Raw genomic sequence first — 18,836 nt, forward strand, 5'->3', positions numbered from 1 at the left:
TAACTAACTTATTTTTTGTAGTCTTCTTATAGATAAGGTTAACCTTCCTTCAGCGGTCTTCCCATTCAGCTTGCCCCTCTATAATCCTCTTTTACCAATTGAGTTACAAAAGTCTGATTAAAGAGAAAGGTGTTTATTCATGCTTTAAGCGGTAACACGCCTGATTTACTCTGTGATCATCGTGTGTTCAGCCCGGACCGCTCACGGTGAGTATCGCTAAAGTTTTAAAATTTTAGCAACCAACGGAGCACAAGCTAAACAGTAATTGTATATGTTTGCAGGAGATAAATTCCCTAAATTGAACTGTAAGCTCAAGAATTGTGAAGAGGTTACAAGAGATTGTAAAGACTGACATTAGCAAAGTCATTTAGAGTTAGGACAGATTCCCACTGGCTCCTGTCAAATCGAAGGTAACATCTACGTCGTTTTATTAATTAAAATTACAAGGACGTTGCTTAAAAATAATGAAATTTCGCTAAAAAAAGACAAACTCTATATTTTTGTAGGGGGCAATAAAAAAAGTTTTAAAGAGACTTCAATTTCGAGTTCGGTTAAGAGGAGATGATGACTTGTGCCGATGTAGTAATCTCAGTAGTCATGCAATCACGTAAAATAAGACTGTCCTTGAAAGAGAAAGGCTAATCTTAAAACGCAGAACGGAATGTATCAGAAATCGCTAGATAGTTCCGTTTCATGTTAAAGCCTTTGTTTCTTTAAATCTAGCTATGGACATTCCACAGCGACGAAAATAGTCGAAACTATTTTAAGCGCGCATGTAAAGTAGTTCGTCATTAATACAGAGATAGCAGCAGCAGAATATAACATTTACGCTCGAGGCTATTCATTCTTTGATTTAAACGAATCATGATAATTAGTTTATAAGATTAATAAGTTTGGAAGGAGGCCGCGAGGAAGGGGCGATAACGTTTTATAGCATAGCAAATCTTTTGATGTTAAGTAAATAAGCATTGCTCGTTCAGGCTATGTTTGATTAGCCTGTGTTGGTTGTATTAGAGGATTTACACTCCATTGAATAGTTTGTTTACATTAAGAACTGTTGTAAATGGCCATTATATCTTCCCAGATTGTTTCATTGTTTTCCTGTATTTTGGTAAAGATTTAATCTTTTACTGGAATAAATTTTCCAGCTTTTTGAGTGCAAGTTTATCAAAAGAAAAGGCAGAACTTTTCTTTTACATTTTTGGTAGTAAATGTCACCCATATTGAGAGAGGACGAGAATTTTGCTTTTCTCAAACAAGGCCAGGGAATGTAACATAAAAATAGCTCTAATTTTACTTGCTTAAAGGTGTCAATGCACAGTTCATCAGTGGGCTGATCTGACCTTTCAGTCGCCATGTAAATTCAAAAGAATGGACATCCAGTCCGGAAATATCACATGGTCGTGACTTTTGCGTATCCGATAACCAAATTTAGCACTAAGTTGCAAAAATACTTAACAAATTTTCATTAAGCTCATAGGTTACTAAACAGGTTCAGGAAAGGAAAAGAAAAAGAAAAAGAAATATTTCTTTGAGGTGGAATCTATTAATGATAAAACAACAAAACGTATATTTCATCTTTTTTATGGTAATCTGTTTGATGTTATATTTCTACCGTTAACAAGCTCTTTAAAGTTGACGTTAAAATTGATTTGATTTAAATTGTTTCTTTGTATTAGATGAACCAAAGCTTGTCGCAAAGTTACATTGCACATCACCTCTTAATCAAAGAGTCATACTTTCCCATCCAGGTGTGACTAAGTGTCTGACGGAAACATTTTAAACTGATAAATAACTACAAATTGTAACACAAAATAGGCGATCCCGCATAATGTCACCAAACTATACTGATGCTATCAAGATGTACTAATGGAGTTCTATTGTTCACTTCAGATTTTCTAGAACACTCTATGGTTAACAATCAATGAAAATACTTTTTCTGCAGGGTGTTTTTCAAAGTTTTATAATAACTCCTAATGTGGAGTGAAATAAATCCCGATTCTGGGGTTAGTTTTGGGGCCATTTTGCCATTTTCCTGTGTGATAGGGATTCCAAAGCAAAAGTTAAAAACAGCTGCATTGGTAAAAAGAATATTTAAACTTGGAGTCAACTAAAACAACCCCTAAAAAGGAGTTATTGCCAGTGGTGCCCAAGAAGTTGTCCTTAACTTTTACAATTGAAATAACTCATTTTCGATTTCTTTATAAGAAGCTTTGAGCATAGAAAAGTTTCACATTCGAGTAACGAAGTTTTTTGTTGAAAGTTTTAAAGATTTCTTATTATAAGTCTTGTTAATATGGCCACATTTCTCCGGCAGCTTCATTTGTTCAAAATACTAAATTCATTTATTTGATTTGGTCAATAAAGCCTCCTATAATTCACGGAACTCGAACTCGTCTCTGACGACTGGTGTAGAGCAGATCCACAGTTGAGGTCAAAAAGCATTTTACCTTCAAGACTGTGGTCTGTAGCATGAAATAGAGTGAAAGCTAATTATGCACGGTCCTTCGACATCCAGCAACCGCCACAAAGCCTGTGGTAACTGTTTTCCAACGGAAGCAAGAAACATAGTCACACTAAACTTATCAAGCATAGGATAGAGGTTTAAAAAGTTATAATTTGTTGAACGATGGAGCGAGCGAAGGAAAAAAAAGTTTTTTATTTCTTTGGAACAGACATTTGTTTTTCCAATTTCCTCTAACAATTGCTTCATGCAAAGCTGACATTCATACTTAGTGTTAGTGTTAGTTAAAAATAATGCTGAATTTGCCAGGGGACAGCTGTAGAACAACCTAACGAATCTATAAAGCTTTTTGGTTTCATAGACAAAATGTAAAATGAAGGATTATAATTATTGTAATTTATGTTAGGTTTTATCATGTTCGCTAACTTCTAGCATCTTTCTCCCGTGCGCACATCCACATAATTCACAATTGACCACGATCCCACATCTCTGTATCTTAAAGGAAAAAACTGTCATTCTTCTATGCTTTTCCCGTTCATAACTTTGATCGCGACCTTATTCCTGCAAATGCTCCACACACTTGACTGCTTATCCACCGTGCAGAACATTGCAACACTTACTACTGAATTGAGTCAATGTTTTAAAATTATTCAACATTCGAGAGTTTCCAAAGAACATGTCTTAAAAGTTCGGTGTCTATAGTTTAACACTGGCAATGGTAAAAAAGGGCAACTTAAATCTGATCTCTGAGAAGTACATGTCTTTTTGAATGTTTCTGGCCGCCGGACTACCCTTTTTAGAGCAAAACGGGAAACAAAAGTAACCTGTTGCAACCTTAATGAGCTAAGATGTATAAAAGGGAGGAAACAGATTTAATGGCAAACTTTGTAGATAGAATTATTATAAAAATCATGATGGTTAAAATGATGCTCAAGGAAAATGCCGCAATGAACGGACAATACAAAAAGTCGTTGTTTCACGTAAACGGCGGTTTCTCAACAGGTGAGCCAATGTTAAAAACAACAGTTGAATTAGCATTGCAAACAAAGTCTACAAACTAGTAACAAACATGTTAGAAGTTCACAACACTGTAATTTCAGTTGCTGAGACAACTCCACATGCGGTGAGTAATCTCTTAAAGAACGTTATTAAGAGCTCGAACGCCGCCGAATCGAGCAGAATTAAAAGCAGGAAGACAGAAGTTAAGGCTGCATATGTCTTGATCCTACAGTCGTTTATCAACACTAAAATTCATTGTGAAGACGCAAGTTGGGTTTTTGAAATAGCCGAGCATGCTAGCAAGTTACGTGTGGCCCAAAAGGTTTCAGTTGTCTCCTAATTCAAATTTTTTCCTATGGGAAGCACATTTTTGTCCTATGGATAACCATTTTAGCTTCATGTGGAAACCTAAGTCAGCCATTGTTTTTCTACGGTTGTGAACCAACACTACTCAGCGGGAATAGCCAAGGGAGCAGAAAACACCGCTTATTACTTTAAATAACAAAAGAAAATGCTTGCTAAAAGAGGTGAAGCAGTTTATTCACAATCTGCAGGACATTTAGATTGTTCAGAGTAGTAATTACTACGAACCAAAAAAATAGTGAACACATTGTTTCAACTGAAGCCGACGTTTGTCAAGATTTTGCAGATTTCAAAGTAAGTCTAGATCTTGTAGTTTGTATGACTGGATTCTTCATAGCTGTGCACTTCAACAAACGAAAGTTGCTCTCTGGCCATGTTATCTGATCCTTTCTCGACGGAGACTGTGAAAAAACATTTAAACAACCACATAAAATAAGCATGCTACCACAGCAGATTTGTGAACGTTTTTCTGCCCAATTATACCGTCAATCCACTTTTTATCATAATAAGCAACAAAATTAAATTTTTCACAGTTGCTTTTAACATAATTAACGATAAAGTTCTTTGTTGAGAGTTAATTGTCACTCTTTAGTTGATCAGCTCTACCAAATGAGTTAATTGTTTTTTGGGTGTTGTCACTGTACGAAAAATTCCGCGCCTTGAGAGAAGATCACCTTAACATCGCTTTCGTCTCCAAGCCATATTTTTTGCCTTAATCAGTAAATTGTGAAAGAATTTAAGAACAAGCTAGGTTACGTCTGTTTTCGGTGCTGTTTAGAACGTTGAGTTAATGTTTAAAACAGTAACAGATATACTTAATATATCATTTAAGAAAACAAACTTCATATACAATGTAATTGGCACTTTCCAGCCCGAAAAAGCGTTCATCTTACCAGGTAATTTACATGCATATCCCGTGTATAGACATACATTACACTATACACTTACCAGGGCTCCGGAAACAACTCATCCACAGCTAGAGGATGACAAACGAATTGGAAGAAATTTGTCATTTCAACCTATTCAGTTTTTTGGCATCATGAATGAGGTGCACCAGCAAATAAAAAGCTGAATCTCTTTATCTTATCTGCGCATCCTTGGTTTACAGTTTCTGTCCTAGTTAACACGCACTGCCAAGTACTAACTCGCCGGTAGTAAGCGTTTCCACGCGAAATATAGCTGCTTCACAAAAACAGCTTGGAGATACTCAATGCGGTATCACCGGGCGAAATATTTTTTTGTTCTCTTGCACATGACAGAACACTTTTCTCAAGCTTCCTAAACTGCTTTTTTTTCTTGATAGAAGTCTATTGTTATAATAGTTACTACACTAATTCCAGTGACTCTAAATATCCCGCGAAAAGATTCAGTTATACCATTAAAATACTGCTTTTTTGGCGCAATTTTATTTATTTTAAACTCATCTTTTCCCTGTTTTTTCAATCTCGGCTGTGTGAAAAAAAAAAACAGATTAATTTATAAACAGTCTAGCATTCTCAGCACAAGTGAAACCGTGGCTCGGCATAATTCAAAAGTTTAGTCCCCTGCGTGGTTTGCTCAGTGTTAAGATAACTACGATAATGCAAGTATGATGTAAGCTTAAGCAATGCGTTCTTGAGCAACATCATCTAATATGGATTAGAATGATTTCTCTTGGCCCTTGAAACAGAAAATAACAACTAATGCAAAATGGCTACAAGTAAACTAAAGGGGGATGGAATTAGTGCATAATAGCGCGTAGTATTCTACTACCTTAAGTAAAATCACTCTTTTTTATAGAATAACAATGATGGCACACACTTTGAAGTCTATACCATAGAGTTAGAACGTAATATCGCAGCGTGTTCCAACACCTGTCTTGTTAATCCTTGTCTTATTACACTGACAAAAAAGCTTATTTTTTCCACTGAACATTCAGTAAAACGCCCACACTAAAAACTGCCCGAGTGTGACATACAATGATTTTACTGAACATCTTACAATGTTTTGTTCTAGGTTGTTCGTTCTTAAGCAGTCTACTATTAAAAAATAAAATCTCTAGTTACTAGAAGTAAGGGTTTCTTCTGTAGAAATATAGTTTAAAAACTAACTTTTAAAATATCTTAGAATGGGGCCAACTTAACGGAATGTTCTTTAAGAGCATTCAACTTAACATTTGTAAAGGTCCCTTTCGTTTTCTTTTGGTGGTTATTCAACAATCGCATTGTTTTCAATGCCCAATGCAAAATGAGCTCTAGTCACTGTACTGTTAGCTTGCGTAGCGGGCGCCAGTTATTTTTTTTAAAGGCCGCGCGAGGGGAACACGCGAAGGGGAAAAGAAGAAAAGGAAGGGCCTCCTGTCCTTTTCTCCCCTCGCGCGTCCTCGAGATTTCTTCCTTGGCCCTAAAAAGTAAAGTGCCGCCTGCTGCGCAAGACTACTGTACTGTATGCATCAAAACAAGAGATGATTTATGAAATACAGGTATTTTATGGCAGTGGTTTTCCAACAGAGAGAAAACTCAAAGTCATTAAAAGGATAATCATATACGTCAAAAACAAGCAAAGTCTGCTTGCTATGGCTACAAAATCTCCCATGCACCTTGCATCTTGCACCTATCCCGTAGTCATGGTGACCGTTGGGACGCCACGAACCCAGCAACCCTTTCCCTCCATTTAATTTTGGTTTCAGGTTCTCTTAGGGCGTCGCAAAACTTCACCCTGTCTAATAAGAGATATTATTCTCCCAAAACGCTTCTATATAACTTGGCAGACGCGGACATGATCTATCTATTAAGTAATGACTACACGCAATTAAACTTGAATTAAGTCTTTAGTTCCTTTAACTATAAACTATTACACTGGTTGTTAAGATACAATTATTTTGATTGCTTCATTAATGTTAAAATGCCACGCTTTAGAATTCTCAATGAACCATGCAGTATTCTCGCCAGAAGTATATTGTTATCAGGCGAGACCTTGATCTACTCTGGCTCGAAAACACTTACATTGTACACACACTACGCCGGTTAAAATGGATGCGATGAAAGTTACTTTATGCGGGTTTTGTTGTATTTCACAGAGTGATTTATTCAACAACAAAAAATTTAAACAGCTTAAAGAGAATTTGAATGGTATTAGAGACGGAAGATAGAAGGCATAGAATTCAAGCTAAGGAAGGTTACATGTCTCGACAAGGAGCCTAATGAGATTGCCTTCTATAGCGTGTCGCCAAGTTCGTTCCTTTTAAGGAAGAACTAAAAGGAAGAATTAAAATTCTTAAGTTTAAAACTAATCCAGCAGTAACGGCGGAGCGTTTTGAAACTTGGGGGAGCGGGGGGGCTCACCTTCCACTCAGCCATACCTACTCAAATTTTCCGAAATATCCTTTGCGTTGTTCGTTGGCACAAGCAAAGTTCTCAGTGTGTCTGTACTCAATTTTTAACAATGCATCAGTAGGCAGTTATTCGGGCGGTCCTGCTTCATCGTTCTTCTTAGGTCGTTCTTGAGTCTGCCCTCCCCAATTTTTGTTTATTGAGAGAATATACTTTTAATATCTCTATATTTACACGCCCAGACACAATAAGTTTTAACACCTTTTCTATAGAGATTACTTCCGGATAGGATTATCGTCATGTCTTAAACTGTTACATCGCTTGTGGCTATCACGCTATTTTTAGTGGAAAAATATTTCCTTGCTGCAAATTTCTGACCGTTCACTTTGGGAATATTTTGAAACTGTAGCACTGACGCAGCAGGGGTGTGGCAATAAGACCACTTCTCGTGATTCGATCTTGGTCGCCTTTCCTTCCTACGGTAAGCGGGGGAGGCGACGATCGTGTGTTCGTAAGGACGCGAGGTGAGGAAAGTTAGAGGAAAACTAAAACTTGACGTTGGCACATACCTGAGAAAAGAAAAATCTTAATTCCTCAAGTAGAATTTACTCATTTTGAGGAACTTTTAATATAAGAAAATGAGCAAAATGTATGTTGCTCATCGCATTTCAGCGCAATTATTGTTTATAACAATTAGGTTTGAGTCAAGAAATCTTTTCACAATAATGTATTCAGAATGTTAGAAATGGTTAGATTCAGCCAGGAAAGAAAAGGCTACAGGCAGATCGCCGGGTAGGGGTGGAGTGTATTGATCTGCTTCCGGTGTCGGCAAACCCGTCTCAACTTTTTGTTTTTTATGAACATTATTACCAAGTCATAATGCACCGCTTAACTTGACCTAGAAAGTTCAGTTGCCGGACGGAATTGATGGGTGTAACAAATAACTTTGATTATTGCATAAAACCATTTAATTGTTGAATTTGAACTACTCTTGAATTTTCAAAGTATTTAAAAGAAATTAATGAGTCCCCCTCTCATTACTGCTAGCGGCGGGTCCTCTTGTTGAACCCCGTCCGCAGTTCTCGCGTGTGAGGAGACGCTAACGAAGAGAGGGGGCGTTATTAAATTTCTTTTAACACATAACAAAATTAACGTTATTGCTAATCAGTCATCTCATTTCTATGTAAATTATATATATGAAAAAGGTCCGACTTAGTATTATAGTTGTATTTATCGGACACACATAAGACACCGTTTCTGAATACATGAGCAGAATTCACGATTACGCGGATAGCTGTGATATTAAGGTAAAAAGATTGTTTCAGAGTAATGAAAATCAACAATCATGTATACATTTTCAGTAATTAATAAGACCTGACTCCTGATTAAAGAAGAGTTTCTTCATTTACTGATCGTTCAATTAATCATTGGATCTAAGAACAGTCCATATTTTCAGTTTGACTAAAAGCTGTTCGTCTGATCTGTCGCTCACAGCCACACTCCACTGTGGCCATTAAAACACAATACTTGTTTTTAAGGAAATAAAATATCTATCCTTATAACCGAGAAAAGTTAACATTGAAACTCCTGTACTATTCTTTCGAAGTACGTTTCAGACTACGGGAAAATTGTTAAATGCTAATAAACTTTTGAAGTTAGGAGACGCGTCTAGGAACAGGAAAAACAGGAACTGACTTGAAAGTAATTGGCTTGCAATTCGTGGGCTGAGAGGATATCGGCTTTAGCTTCGGAACCAGTCTTAAAACGTGGAAACTCATAAAAAAGAATCAAAAAGTATGTGGGTGGGTGGAATGCTCTGATTGTTTCCAATCGAAAAGAGATTTTAAAAATAGGTTAACTAGCCAAGGCCGGTGATTCCTGTCTTGGTACTCAAAACTGTGATTTTAGTACAGCATTTCATGGAGTCTGGAGTATTTTGAATCTGATTTGTATTGCTTTTAGAACGAAGTTACTGGAAGTTACGTAAAATTGGATTTCACTTCTTGTCCAGTTCCTTTTGTAGAACCGCATGGAAGTATTTGTCTACTCAGAACTCATATAAATTGGAGATTGATTTCCGATGCTGGCCATGTCTCAGTTTGGCTTTAAACCACAACAATTTTGATGTAACATCGATCGTTAAAGAAACCAGATCACTTCATAAGTCAGTCCAGTGTATTTTAATTTGCTGTCATAGTGCGAATTCTTCTGTTTGGTTTTGGTGCCTTTTTGTCCTACTATCGAATCAGCCACTGTCTTTTTATCACTCTTAACTTCCTGCCCTCTGATCTATCAAGAAAGGGCTTAAGGATCTCCTTCCCCGCGCAATTATTTTCGGCCCAAGAAAGCCTCAAGATTAACAAGAAGCGTGACTCCTTCAGGAAGGAGAGAAAACAGCACAAAAAATTCCGAAAATATACTCACGTTATTAGACAAGTAGGTGCCAAATTGAAGACTTCAAACCTACCGAAGGTGACTATCGGGGCTCCAAATCAGTATATAAACCTGTATTAACTTTGACTTGATTATAATCTTCAAAAGGTTAGGTCACTCATATTTAGAGGCCTTTTCTATTTGGTTTTTTCTTGTATAAGGCAGCCCTTCAGTGATGTCGTGTAGTAATTAGGTCATATGCTCTGGTTCAAAAACTTAACAGTTCTAGGATTGAATATGTACTGGAAAGTATACACCAAGAAACTGAGTCGTTTGAATGAACAGGCTTATACGTAAGATAAAATTACGTTACACTACCCAGGTTTTGCTTCTGTTGCTCGAAAAAGTGGTCATTTCGTGTGTAGTTTATAGAAGTGAAGCTAGGTTTGCTAGTTTAATTTTTTCCACTTATAAATTGCACTTTAGGTTGCTGTGAGTGCTGAAGAGTTAGTTTGTTCTTTAAAACATCTTCATGTTGAAAAGTTACTTCAGACTGTCTTTATATTTGATCTATTGTAGCTGTTAAGCGGGGTTTGACCTCGCTTTGTTTTGAATGCTATATTTAGTTGTTAAAAAGTAGTTTACACAGTAGACTGTACTTGAAAGGTGGCTTTTCAAACGTAGCATGGTTGTTTTTAAGAACAGCTTTAACACTATGAACTGTTTAAAGACTGTCAGATCAAATTATCATGTACATTCATGTACATAAGTGTACTCACTTCAAGTTATCTAGATACTCGCACTTGTAATAAAACTGGAATGAAGATTCGTTAAGAACACAGGCAAACAAAACCTTAGACTCGCGGCGACGTTAATCAGGTCATTAAAAATACCCCATTACCAGAAATCAAAACATTATTAAGAGGAAAAAACAACAATAATATTTGCTTATTGACTTCGGTGACAATCAGATGTTGAATGCTATTTCTGGTTCAATGATTAAATGTCGTGACATCTCGAGAATAAGTGTACAACGTATTAAGGATTTACGGGAGAGATCAAGAGATTTTTTGTTACTAGCCGTAAATAAACTAAGTAGACTAAATATGAGACAGCAACCAGTCTGCTTTCTTGAACCAAAGTATAACTATAACTTTTTCCAGTGCAGAAAATCATGGACTAAGCAAAACCTTACAATGATGCACAGTTTGTACCGCCTTTGGGCGGAATTTGGCCTCGCTGGTGTTTCTGCGACGACTCGTTCCAAGACATTCTGTTATTAGCTGTCAAAGAAAGCTTTTTGTAACCAGTTTTGGTTCTTTTTAGTAAAGAAAATCACATAGAAGTCTAACAACACCATAAAATGGGATTTATGCTTCCAAAGTTTTTTGGAATTCGTCTGTGGTTGACTAAAAATCCGGCAAACTGCTGGCAATTAAGCCGGTTTCTAAACTTCCGTGCATGGATTTCCTGCATGATCTTTCAATGTATTTTCGCCTCCGATTGAAAAGCTAATCTTGACGCTGCTTTCATCAAACGATCACCCAATCACCTCAGGGCTAAAAAGTGGAAAGGCATCGCTGTGTACAAATCTGCTATCGGCTAAGGATTTACGCGAGGATTTACAAATCTGCCATCGGCTCTCCATGATTTCTGCATTTTGCGCGCATTCTCCTGGGTGATGCCTCTTGGACATCAGTCTTGTGTGTTAGCCGCGCAGTATCTAACCCGATCCATCTCAGTGGAGTTTTGTGGTTACTTTATTTATTCGAATAAGCGCCCAACCTCGAATTAGCGACCACCTCGAATAAGCACCCATCCTAAAGGCAGAAAAAGTTAATAAGCGCCCAGCCTCGAATAAGCGCCCACCCCCTTTCCCCTCACGCCAACCCTCAAAATTGAATACGTACTAGTAAGAGACTTCCCCGAAGACGGAGTTTTCTTCAGAGTATTTTACAGAAACCTTGCTTTGTTACATCTTCGCGTTTTGTTTTTACTATTTATTGTTTTGTTGCAAAATAAACATACTACACTTTCTGAAAATGTTGAAAATTTAATAAGCGCCCACCTCGAACAAGCGCCCACTCTGAAGGTCCAAAAATTTAATAAGCGCCCAGGGCTGTTAATCGAATAAATACGGTATGTCACCTGCAGGTTTACTAATGCAGTTGTTAAGTGGTTTTATTTGTTTCCAATTAACAACTAGTACTTGTTTAAGTAAATCCCTGCTTCCTTCTCGTTGCAATGAGGCCTTCTGTTTCCATATGCGGTTTGTTTCTTTTCTTCCTCTATTTTCTCATTTGTTTCGCAGTTTTTACGTTATTTAAAAAAGCTGTAATATGTCTTCTGATATTGTGAGGCGAACTTCAATTTTCCGAACAGCAAAATTACCTTTCTTTAAGATATCGCATACAGATTTTGCACTTGTGGAAAAACAAATTTAAAAAAAAAAACTGAAAACTATCAGTGCTTGAGGAAGGAGGGGTACTTTCATATTCATATCAAAATTATGACAGATAACAGCCCATGATACTGACGATCATGGCTTCTACTTGTCCCATACGTCACTGGTTCTAAGTAGGTGGTTTATATTTTTCGTGCGACATAATTGTCATACTCTTCGAGTATTAACGGCTGCTTTTGCCTGACCCTCAGCGGAAACTTAAGGCAGGATTGTTGAAAGCACTTTTACAAAAATGCCCCGGAGCTTTCGAACCCTCACAAGGGCGGGGCGGCGACGGACACAAACGCGTTGTTAATTACTCGTGCAAGATTTCCTATAAAATAGTTGTTACGCGAGACACAGAAACTCAGTATTGACAACTGGTTGTGCAGTAAACTACACAAATCAGTCCTTTTAATCTACAAATTCGTGACTTTCTTTTGGTCTCACAAGGTGCACACTTGAGGTTTTTGCGTGATTAACACCATCGCGTATAAGAGTCACCAGGTATATATGTGTAATACCACAGCAGTTATTTTGACACTTAGCACTAAAGGGTCAGATAGTGTAACCCAAGTCGAGAAGGCGCAGGCAAACACTTGATATGAAAGGTTGCCTCTGATTTTAATTAGCTTACCTTATTTATAAATGTGTTCTGTTACCTGGCAGGTCCTGAAGTAATCTCGCCGTTTATTAATCAGTTGTTATTTACAAGAACGGACGGTGAACGTTTAGAGCGACATGCAAGTTCTGTTTCGTACCACGACAATCTTATTCATACTCTGCGCCTTAGCACAGAACCTACACGCGATCCGTTGGCTGTGAGTATTCCTATTTAGCTGACCTTCTTGATTTTTGTAATTTTATCGGTCGTGCTATTCGACAGTGCAAAGCAAGTATCTGCTTTGAAACGTCACAGTATCGCCAAAAGTATGACTACTCTCTTTGTCCAACAGTGCCGTCAAGATAAGTTCAGAAGACCACTGGAACAGAACTGACTGTGGCAAAATACATGGATTCGCCGGACATCAGTACAAAATTTGTAGAAGAAGTCTTTCTGTCATGAAGTACGTATCTGAAGCGGTGGAAATGACCAAGGCAGAATGCCAGAACCAGTTTAGAAACAGACGCTGGAATTGCTCGACAATATCAAGAGCCCCATCGTTTTACAACGATCTTAAGAGAGGTTGGTAAATAGTTGCTAATGAATATGCCGTTGTTATTTCAAGTGCATGTTGTAGTGGTATTTCATAGAAATGGTTTATTTCATGCGTATAATTCTCCGATATTGGCCGTGCGGAAAGGTAATGTACTCATTCGGGTTGACATTAATGATTGTTTGAAAATCGTTTGGGACCGTACCTCGTTGAAACCTGAAAATCGCTCGGGGCGAGAAATCAAATCCGCCTCCCCGCATTGCCTTGTTATCTTTAATCTTGGTTTCGTGTTAGAGGTTATTAAAAACTTTACTCAGAAATAATAATGTAAAGACTCCGGAACATTATTTTGCCAAAGAAATATAGCGAGGTGTGGTTATTAGTCATGAGACAGGTTTTTATACCCAGAAGCAAATATATTCTCCTAATAGTAACAAATTGTTAGTATTCAATCTTTTGTTTCTATTCCTTGCGGTCATGAAGAATTTTAAGCCTTTTGTTCTTGAGCTCAAAAAAATCGTTTGTGAGTCAAGGTTGTATTATTTCTTGTATCACCCAGACAAAAGAGATGTCATAAATCAGCTCAAATAAGAAAAATTATCAAGGTCTAATTTCCACCATAAAAATAAACACGGGTGCGACATAGGGCATTCATAAGCTGGAATTACCCAGGCCATCTTGTCTTTTTCAGACTAATCAGACTAAAATATTTCAACCCTTTAATCACTCTGATGACCGGCCTGTAAAAATACGTGATCCACATTTAAACGGATTATCTACAATTAAATTTATACGGTTTGACACCAAAACCGCACTCTTTTAAATTGTCGATTGACGTGTTTTCCACCCTCTTAAAAACCCTCTGCTTCCTCAACAACCTTGGTTTTGATCAGGAAATTATGTTTTTAGGTTCTTGTTTGAATTTGTTACGCCACCACACCTTCAAAAAAAGATTCAGTCCTGAAGTCTACTTAATAAGTAATTTCAAGCCATCTGTAAGCTCCTTTTCATAGAACTACTCCTATAATTACCTAAATTATTAATATCCTCTGTATTCTTGTAATATCATATATAAACCCCTCAGTTCTATGTTCCCCGGAGATTTTCAAACTTCCATCTGCAAAAACATTTTACTTATTTTGAAACTGATCTTCTTCCACCACAAAACTAATTTCCTCAATAAAGTAAATATTTTTATGGTGCTGGGCGAAAATGGCTACTAAGTAAACAAACTAACAATATAAAACACAGACACTCTAGATAATGAGTAATTTACGCTCGTTAAAATATTATCTCAAAACGTGGTGTGTTGTTTGCACAGGAACTAAGGAATCAGCATATGTTTATGCACTTGCCTCTGCTGCAGTTGCGTACAGTGTTACTCAGGCATGTAGTATTGGAAGATTGGATGTCTGTGGCTGTGGCAGAACGCCAAAGATGAAACTAAAAAATAAGAACTGGATTTGGGGTGGTTGTAGTGATAATATCGCGTACGGTACCAGGTTCAGTAAAAGATTTGCAGATGCTGTGGAGAAGAAACGTATGAAAGATCCTAGGGCCACAAGTCGAGCGCTGATGAACTTGCACAATAACGAGGCTGGAAGAGAGGTAACATTGTCTGTCTTTTATATTAAATTTTGTAAAAAGTTTCTCAGTTTGTGTCGCTTGAACAAAATGCACAAAAACAAAACTAAATACTATAGAATTGCTTAACTTTAGAGCTTAAGTCAGGCTACAAACCGGAACTGAGAGCACTGAAGTTAAGGAAGTGTGGGAAAGTCATCTTTTTTTCGTTGGGTTAAACTGAAAATTTGCTTCCGGGATGGGGTGATTATTCCTTTCGTTAAGAACGTCATCTCTTGAAAGATTCTAAGAGAGCTATAGCTAACGATAATCGCTTCTCTTTGGCTCAAGAACACACTCCACAAGAAAGTAACTTCTCAAAAGAGCGTTGGTATAATAGGCTTTAAGTAACACTAAACTCGCAGCGGCTTAGACTTGAAAAAAATGGTTAGACGAGCCGAGTGATGATTCATGCTGCGAAGAAGTCATTTCTTAAATATATAATTTGATGTCAAAAGCTTATCTTACTGGGCCACTCAAGTGGCTACCTCCGGTTTTGAGAAAAGCGTCTTTTTTCGGATCTGCTGTTTTTGGTAGCGCAGAACGTATGCACCGGTTTTGCTATATATATCCTGGTCGGTTCCTTTCATCTTTTGACTCTTTGATATTGTAGTTCAAAGCGTTGAAAGTAGTGAACAGTTACTTAAAAAAATGTGTTTTCACTTCAGTAACGAGAAATTGTACAAAGTATCCAAAACGTAATTAAACTGTGATCTTTGGATTGACTTGGGCGTCGGGGATGAAATGGTTTCGTCATCATGGGGTATAGTTTCCACTGATTCAATTATTAGCACTTTTCGAAGGAGACAAAACTATCCGTCACATATTAGCCAGAAGGAAAACAAAGAAAAAACACAACTACACGCTAAAATATGTCTGAGATAAACAATAAGGGCTGCTAGCATGTATTCAGTGTCCCAAACGATCGTTAAAAACTGCAGCACTTGACTTATCGATGTTGTTTTAGATGAAAGGAATATCAAATCTCTAGTCTCATTAACAATAGGGAAAACTTATCTTCTGGCTAAAATGGTATATAATAATAGGTGCAGTTTTTTCTCTTTAAACATAGGCAAGCATTTTGAAATTTTAGTCGGGATTTAATCTAATGATTGTTGTGGTAAAGGTTATATTCGTTATTGGTTTAGACTGGAGGCAAACCTTACAGGTTAGGGTTAGGGTTAGGTGTCTATATTTTCTTACGAAACAATAAGTTTTCTTCTAGTGGTTAAGATCACGGTAAAGGAAAAGCTCCTGTGCGACACATTGAACGTTTACGAGTACAACTACCGTCACTTTAAGTTTATGGTTTGTAACTCAATATTTTTCACAAGATGTTTTATTGTATTTTATTGCCGTCGTCAATCCATTCTCACTTAAGGAAAAAGATTTCCGATACTCAAAACAGTTAGTAATGTGCTAGAAATGGAACATATTAATGTTCCAAAAATCCTTCTTAGATTTCTAGCTAATAAAGTACCAAAGGGTATATCATATATATATATATATTTTTTGTAGTTTTCACCTTCAGACGTGAACAAAATATTTTTTTAGAAACTTCGTTAAGTTTATAGTTCAATTTTTGATTTAATATTTGCCTTGTCTCGAAGGTATCTAGTCTAAGTACATTTTTTCCCGCTCAATCTTAACAGGTTGATTTTGTTGTAAACACAGTAAGCACAAGCTAAATACAGGTCTGTCGTAAACGAACGATAACAGAGTTGACTTGATATCTTCCTAAATTATTGCATTATACCTTTGCAAACTGACAATAAACAGAGAAACAAAGGATTTGAAATAAGCCAAGGTATTTCCCCAAACACGAGCTTATCAAAGATCACTAAGTGTACGCACGGGATTTTGCAGTGGGATTTTCTCCCTCTCAGTTGTCACAAACTCAATAAAACGTTCTTGAAGACGTGTCAAATTGACCTGTTGAGTGTGACAAGATAACTAACAGACAGTCACGAAATCAAAGATCTCTGTGAGGCAAGAGTGATGATTTCGTTGTTAAATAGTATCGAGAATAAGAACGAAGGTGACTTCTTTGCTGCATTTTATTGCATCAACAGTGCTAAACTTTGTTTAAATCAGTTGCCCTCAGCTACCTTAGGGGGGCGTGTTTGTTGTGCCCCTTTTTCCAGTGACCCATCGCCATGGTATCATCGTTATTGACACTCTTGATTTTCAAAGGAGAACCCTTCGGAATGCCGTTTGCAAAAGTTGTTGGTAAACAGCGTCCTTGATAAATATTAAAAAACGCTCTTTTTTACTACAATATCGGAAGAAAAACAGTAAACGCACTAGCACGACTTCCCTGGTTCCAGAGATCCGTTCTCGAAGTCGAACTTTTAGGAATGAGGAAAGGAAAAAACCTTTGGCACCTACGGCGGGTAATAAAGCAAGACAGGAAAGCATTGAGTGCTCATCTTTAAGTTACTTGACTTCTCTTATGAGTATGGATAGGATCAAAATTCGTGTAGGTGTTTCTTATCTTGTCAGGATGCATCGACCACACGCATGGTGCTCTTATATTCTAAACATCACGATCTTGTTATGTCTCTTCTACAACAATGTCTTTCTAGTCTTTTCTTTCAATATCACTGCGTGCACTAAATGACGCTCTTTAGAATGATGCATAATTAGTCTTGAGAATCCTTTCCTGGTCTCAATTCATTGTTTATAAACTGAAAGATAAAAATCTCACGAAAACCGTGGAGTTTATTAACAGCTTGCGTGAGCTGAAAATCTGAGCCCCGACTTGGGTACACTGAGTCAAGAGCTAATAAATGAATGAATGAATGACGTCATCTTCGAGATTTGACAGTATACACTGCATGCATCATAAATCTTACAACTATCTTTATTTGACTCGGCAGTTATCCAGCTTCTGAAGATAGAACAGCTGTGTATGAGAACTTCCGATGTCTACTTACGGTCTTACCTCAGACTGATTAACTTTTGATTCAAAGTCCTTATAAAATAAACACATTGAGATATATTTTTCCTCATGAATAGTCCTGGGTGGAAGAGAATAACTGAAAGATATAGATAACTAAATCCATCTGCTAATAATTAGTGAAAAAACAAGCAAGGATAATTTGCGTTTCTTAATCTTTAACAGGTTACTGGAATTGACTAAAAATGTCTCCCAAACTGCTCTCCCACAAAGTTCATTCATCATTCGGCAGAATAAAGTTCCATAAAGTCCCATAGTAAATTTCCATGAAAAAACCCAATGCAACAAACAGTTGCCGTTAATGACGTGTACCCGAGAAATCGAGGGTCGTTAAATTTTTTGGTTTCATTTCTCTCAGTTATTTAGAATTCACCTGTTTCTAATATAAGTACCACATTACATGATTTAAACATTTACCCATTTACCCATTTTCAGTAAGAAAACTGCCGTATTTATGTAATAGTCAATTTTAACACATCTGGTAGATTTTAACTGCATGAATTTTAGCTTTAACAAATTCAAAAGCGACCTTAAATGACGACAAACTGAGTTCAAAAGAAAGCGATTTCCTCTGTTTTAAATTTTTTTAACTGAACAATACAAGACGTAAAATATTTCATTTTAGTTGTAAACAAATCCTTTAATTAAAATAAAAGTGCAAAGATTCTATTCAACACCTTTGTAACAGTTTTAAGGGGCGTTAATCGAGGGGTAATGGGTTTATTTCCTCTAATTTTGTTGATTGCTGTTCTCGACGTTGGAATGGGCCATGTTGATTTCATTGTAATATATCGCCAAATTATGTAAAATCCGTGATGTTGTACTCTAACTTTGAAAAACATCATCACATCATTAATTCTTTTAAAATCAATCACTTTTTGATTAACAAGTTTCATGCACTTCAAAGCAGGAATAACATAAAGGAAACCTTCGATAAGCAGATTTATTATCTACGTAGCATATGTCCCAAATATGGAAGGTATTAGGGAGGGCGCTGAGGAAGTTCGTCGTCTGTTATCTCAGCCTCGACGCTTACACTTTCACGCCTTTAAGCTACTTTAATTGGACCCAGAAAAAAAGAAGAAACCTAAAAGTTACTTCGCCAAGTATCGAGAAACGAAGAGAACCTGCCTTATAAGTTGCT

General features: G+C 37.0%; 1 protein-coding gene across 2 annotated transcripts in view; it reads left to right on the top strand.

Annotated features, from left to right (window-relative positions):
* Positions 1-18,836, top strand: part of LOC140951335 (protein Wnt-4-like) — a 29,675-nt gene that overhangs the window by 7,115 nt on the left and 3,724 nt on the right. Inside the window, exons 1-4 of one of the 2 annotated variants that reach the window (XM_073400602.1) lie at positions 12,334-12,460; positions 12,623-12,774; positions 12,910-13,139; positions 14,432-14,718. In XM_073400602.1, coding sequence (XP_073256703.1) covers positions 12,695-12,774; positions 12,910-13,139; positions 14,432-14,718 — 597 coding nt within the window. In that variant the 5' untranslated portion in view covers positions 12,334-12,460; positions 12,623-12,694. Of the gene's footprint in view, positions 1-12,333; positions 12,461-12,622; positions 12,775-12,909; positions 13,140-14,431; positions 14,719-18,836 lie in introns of those variants that run through there. The other variant, XM_073400603.1, reaches the window with a different exon arrangement.

Source organism: Porites lutea, chromosome 10, assembly GCF_958299795.1.
Source record: "Porites lutea chromosome 10, jaPorLute2.1, whole genome shotgun sequence".
NCBI classification, from domain to species: Eukaryota; Metazoa; Cnidaria; class Anthozoa; order Scleractinia; family Poritidae; genus Porites; species Porites lutea.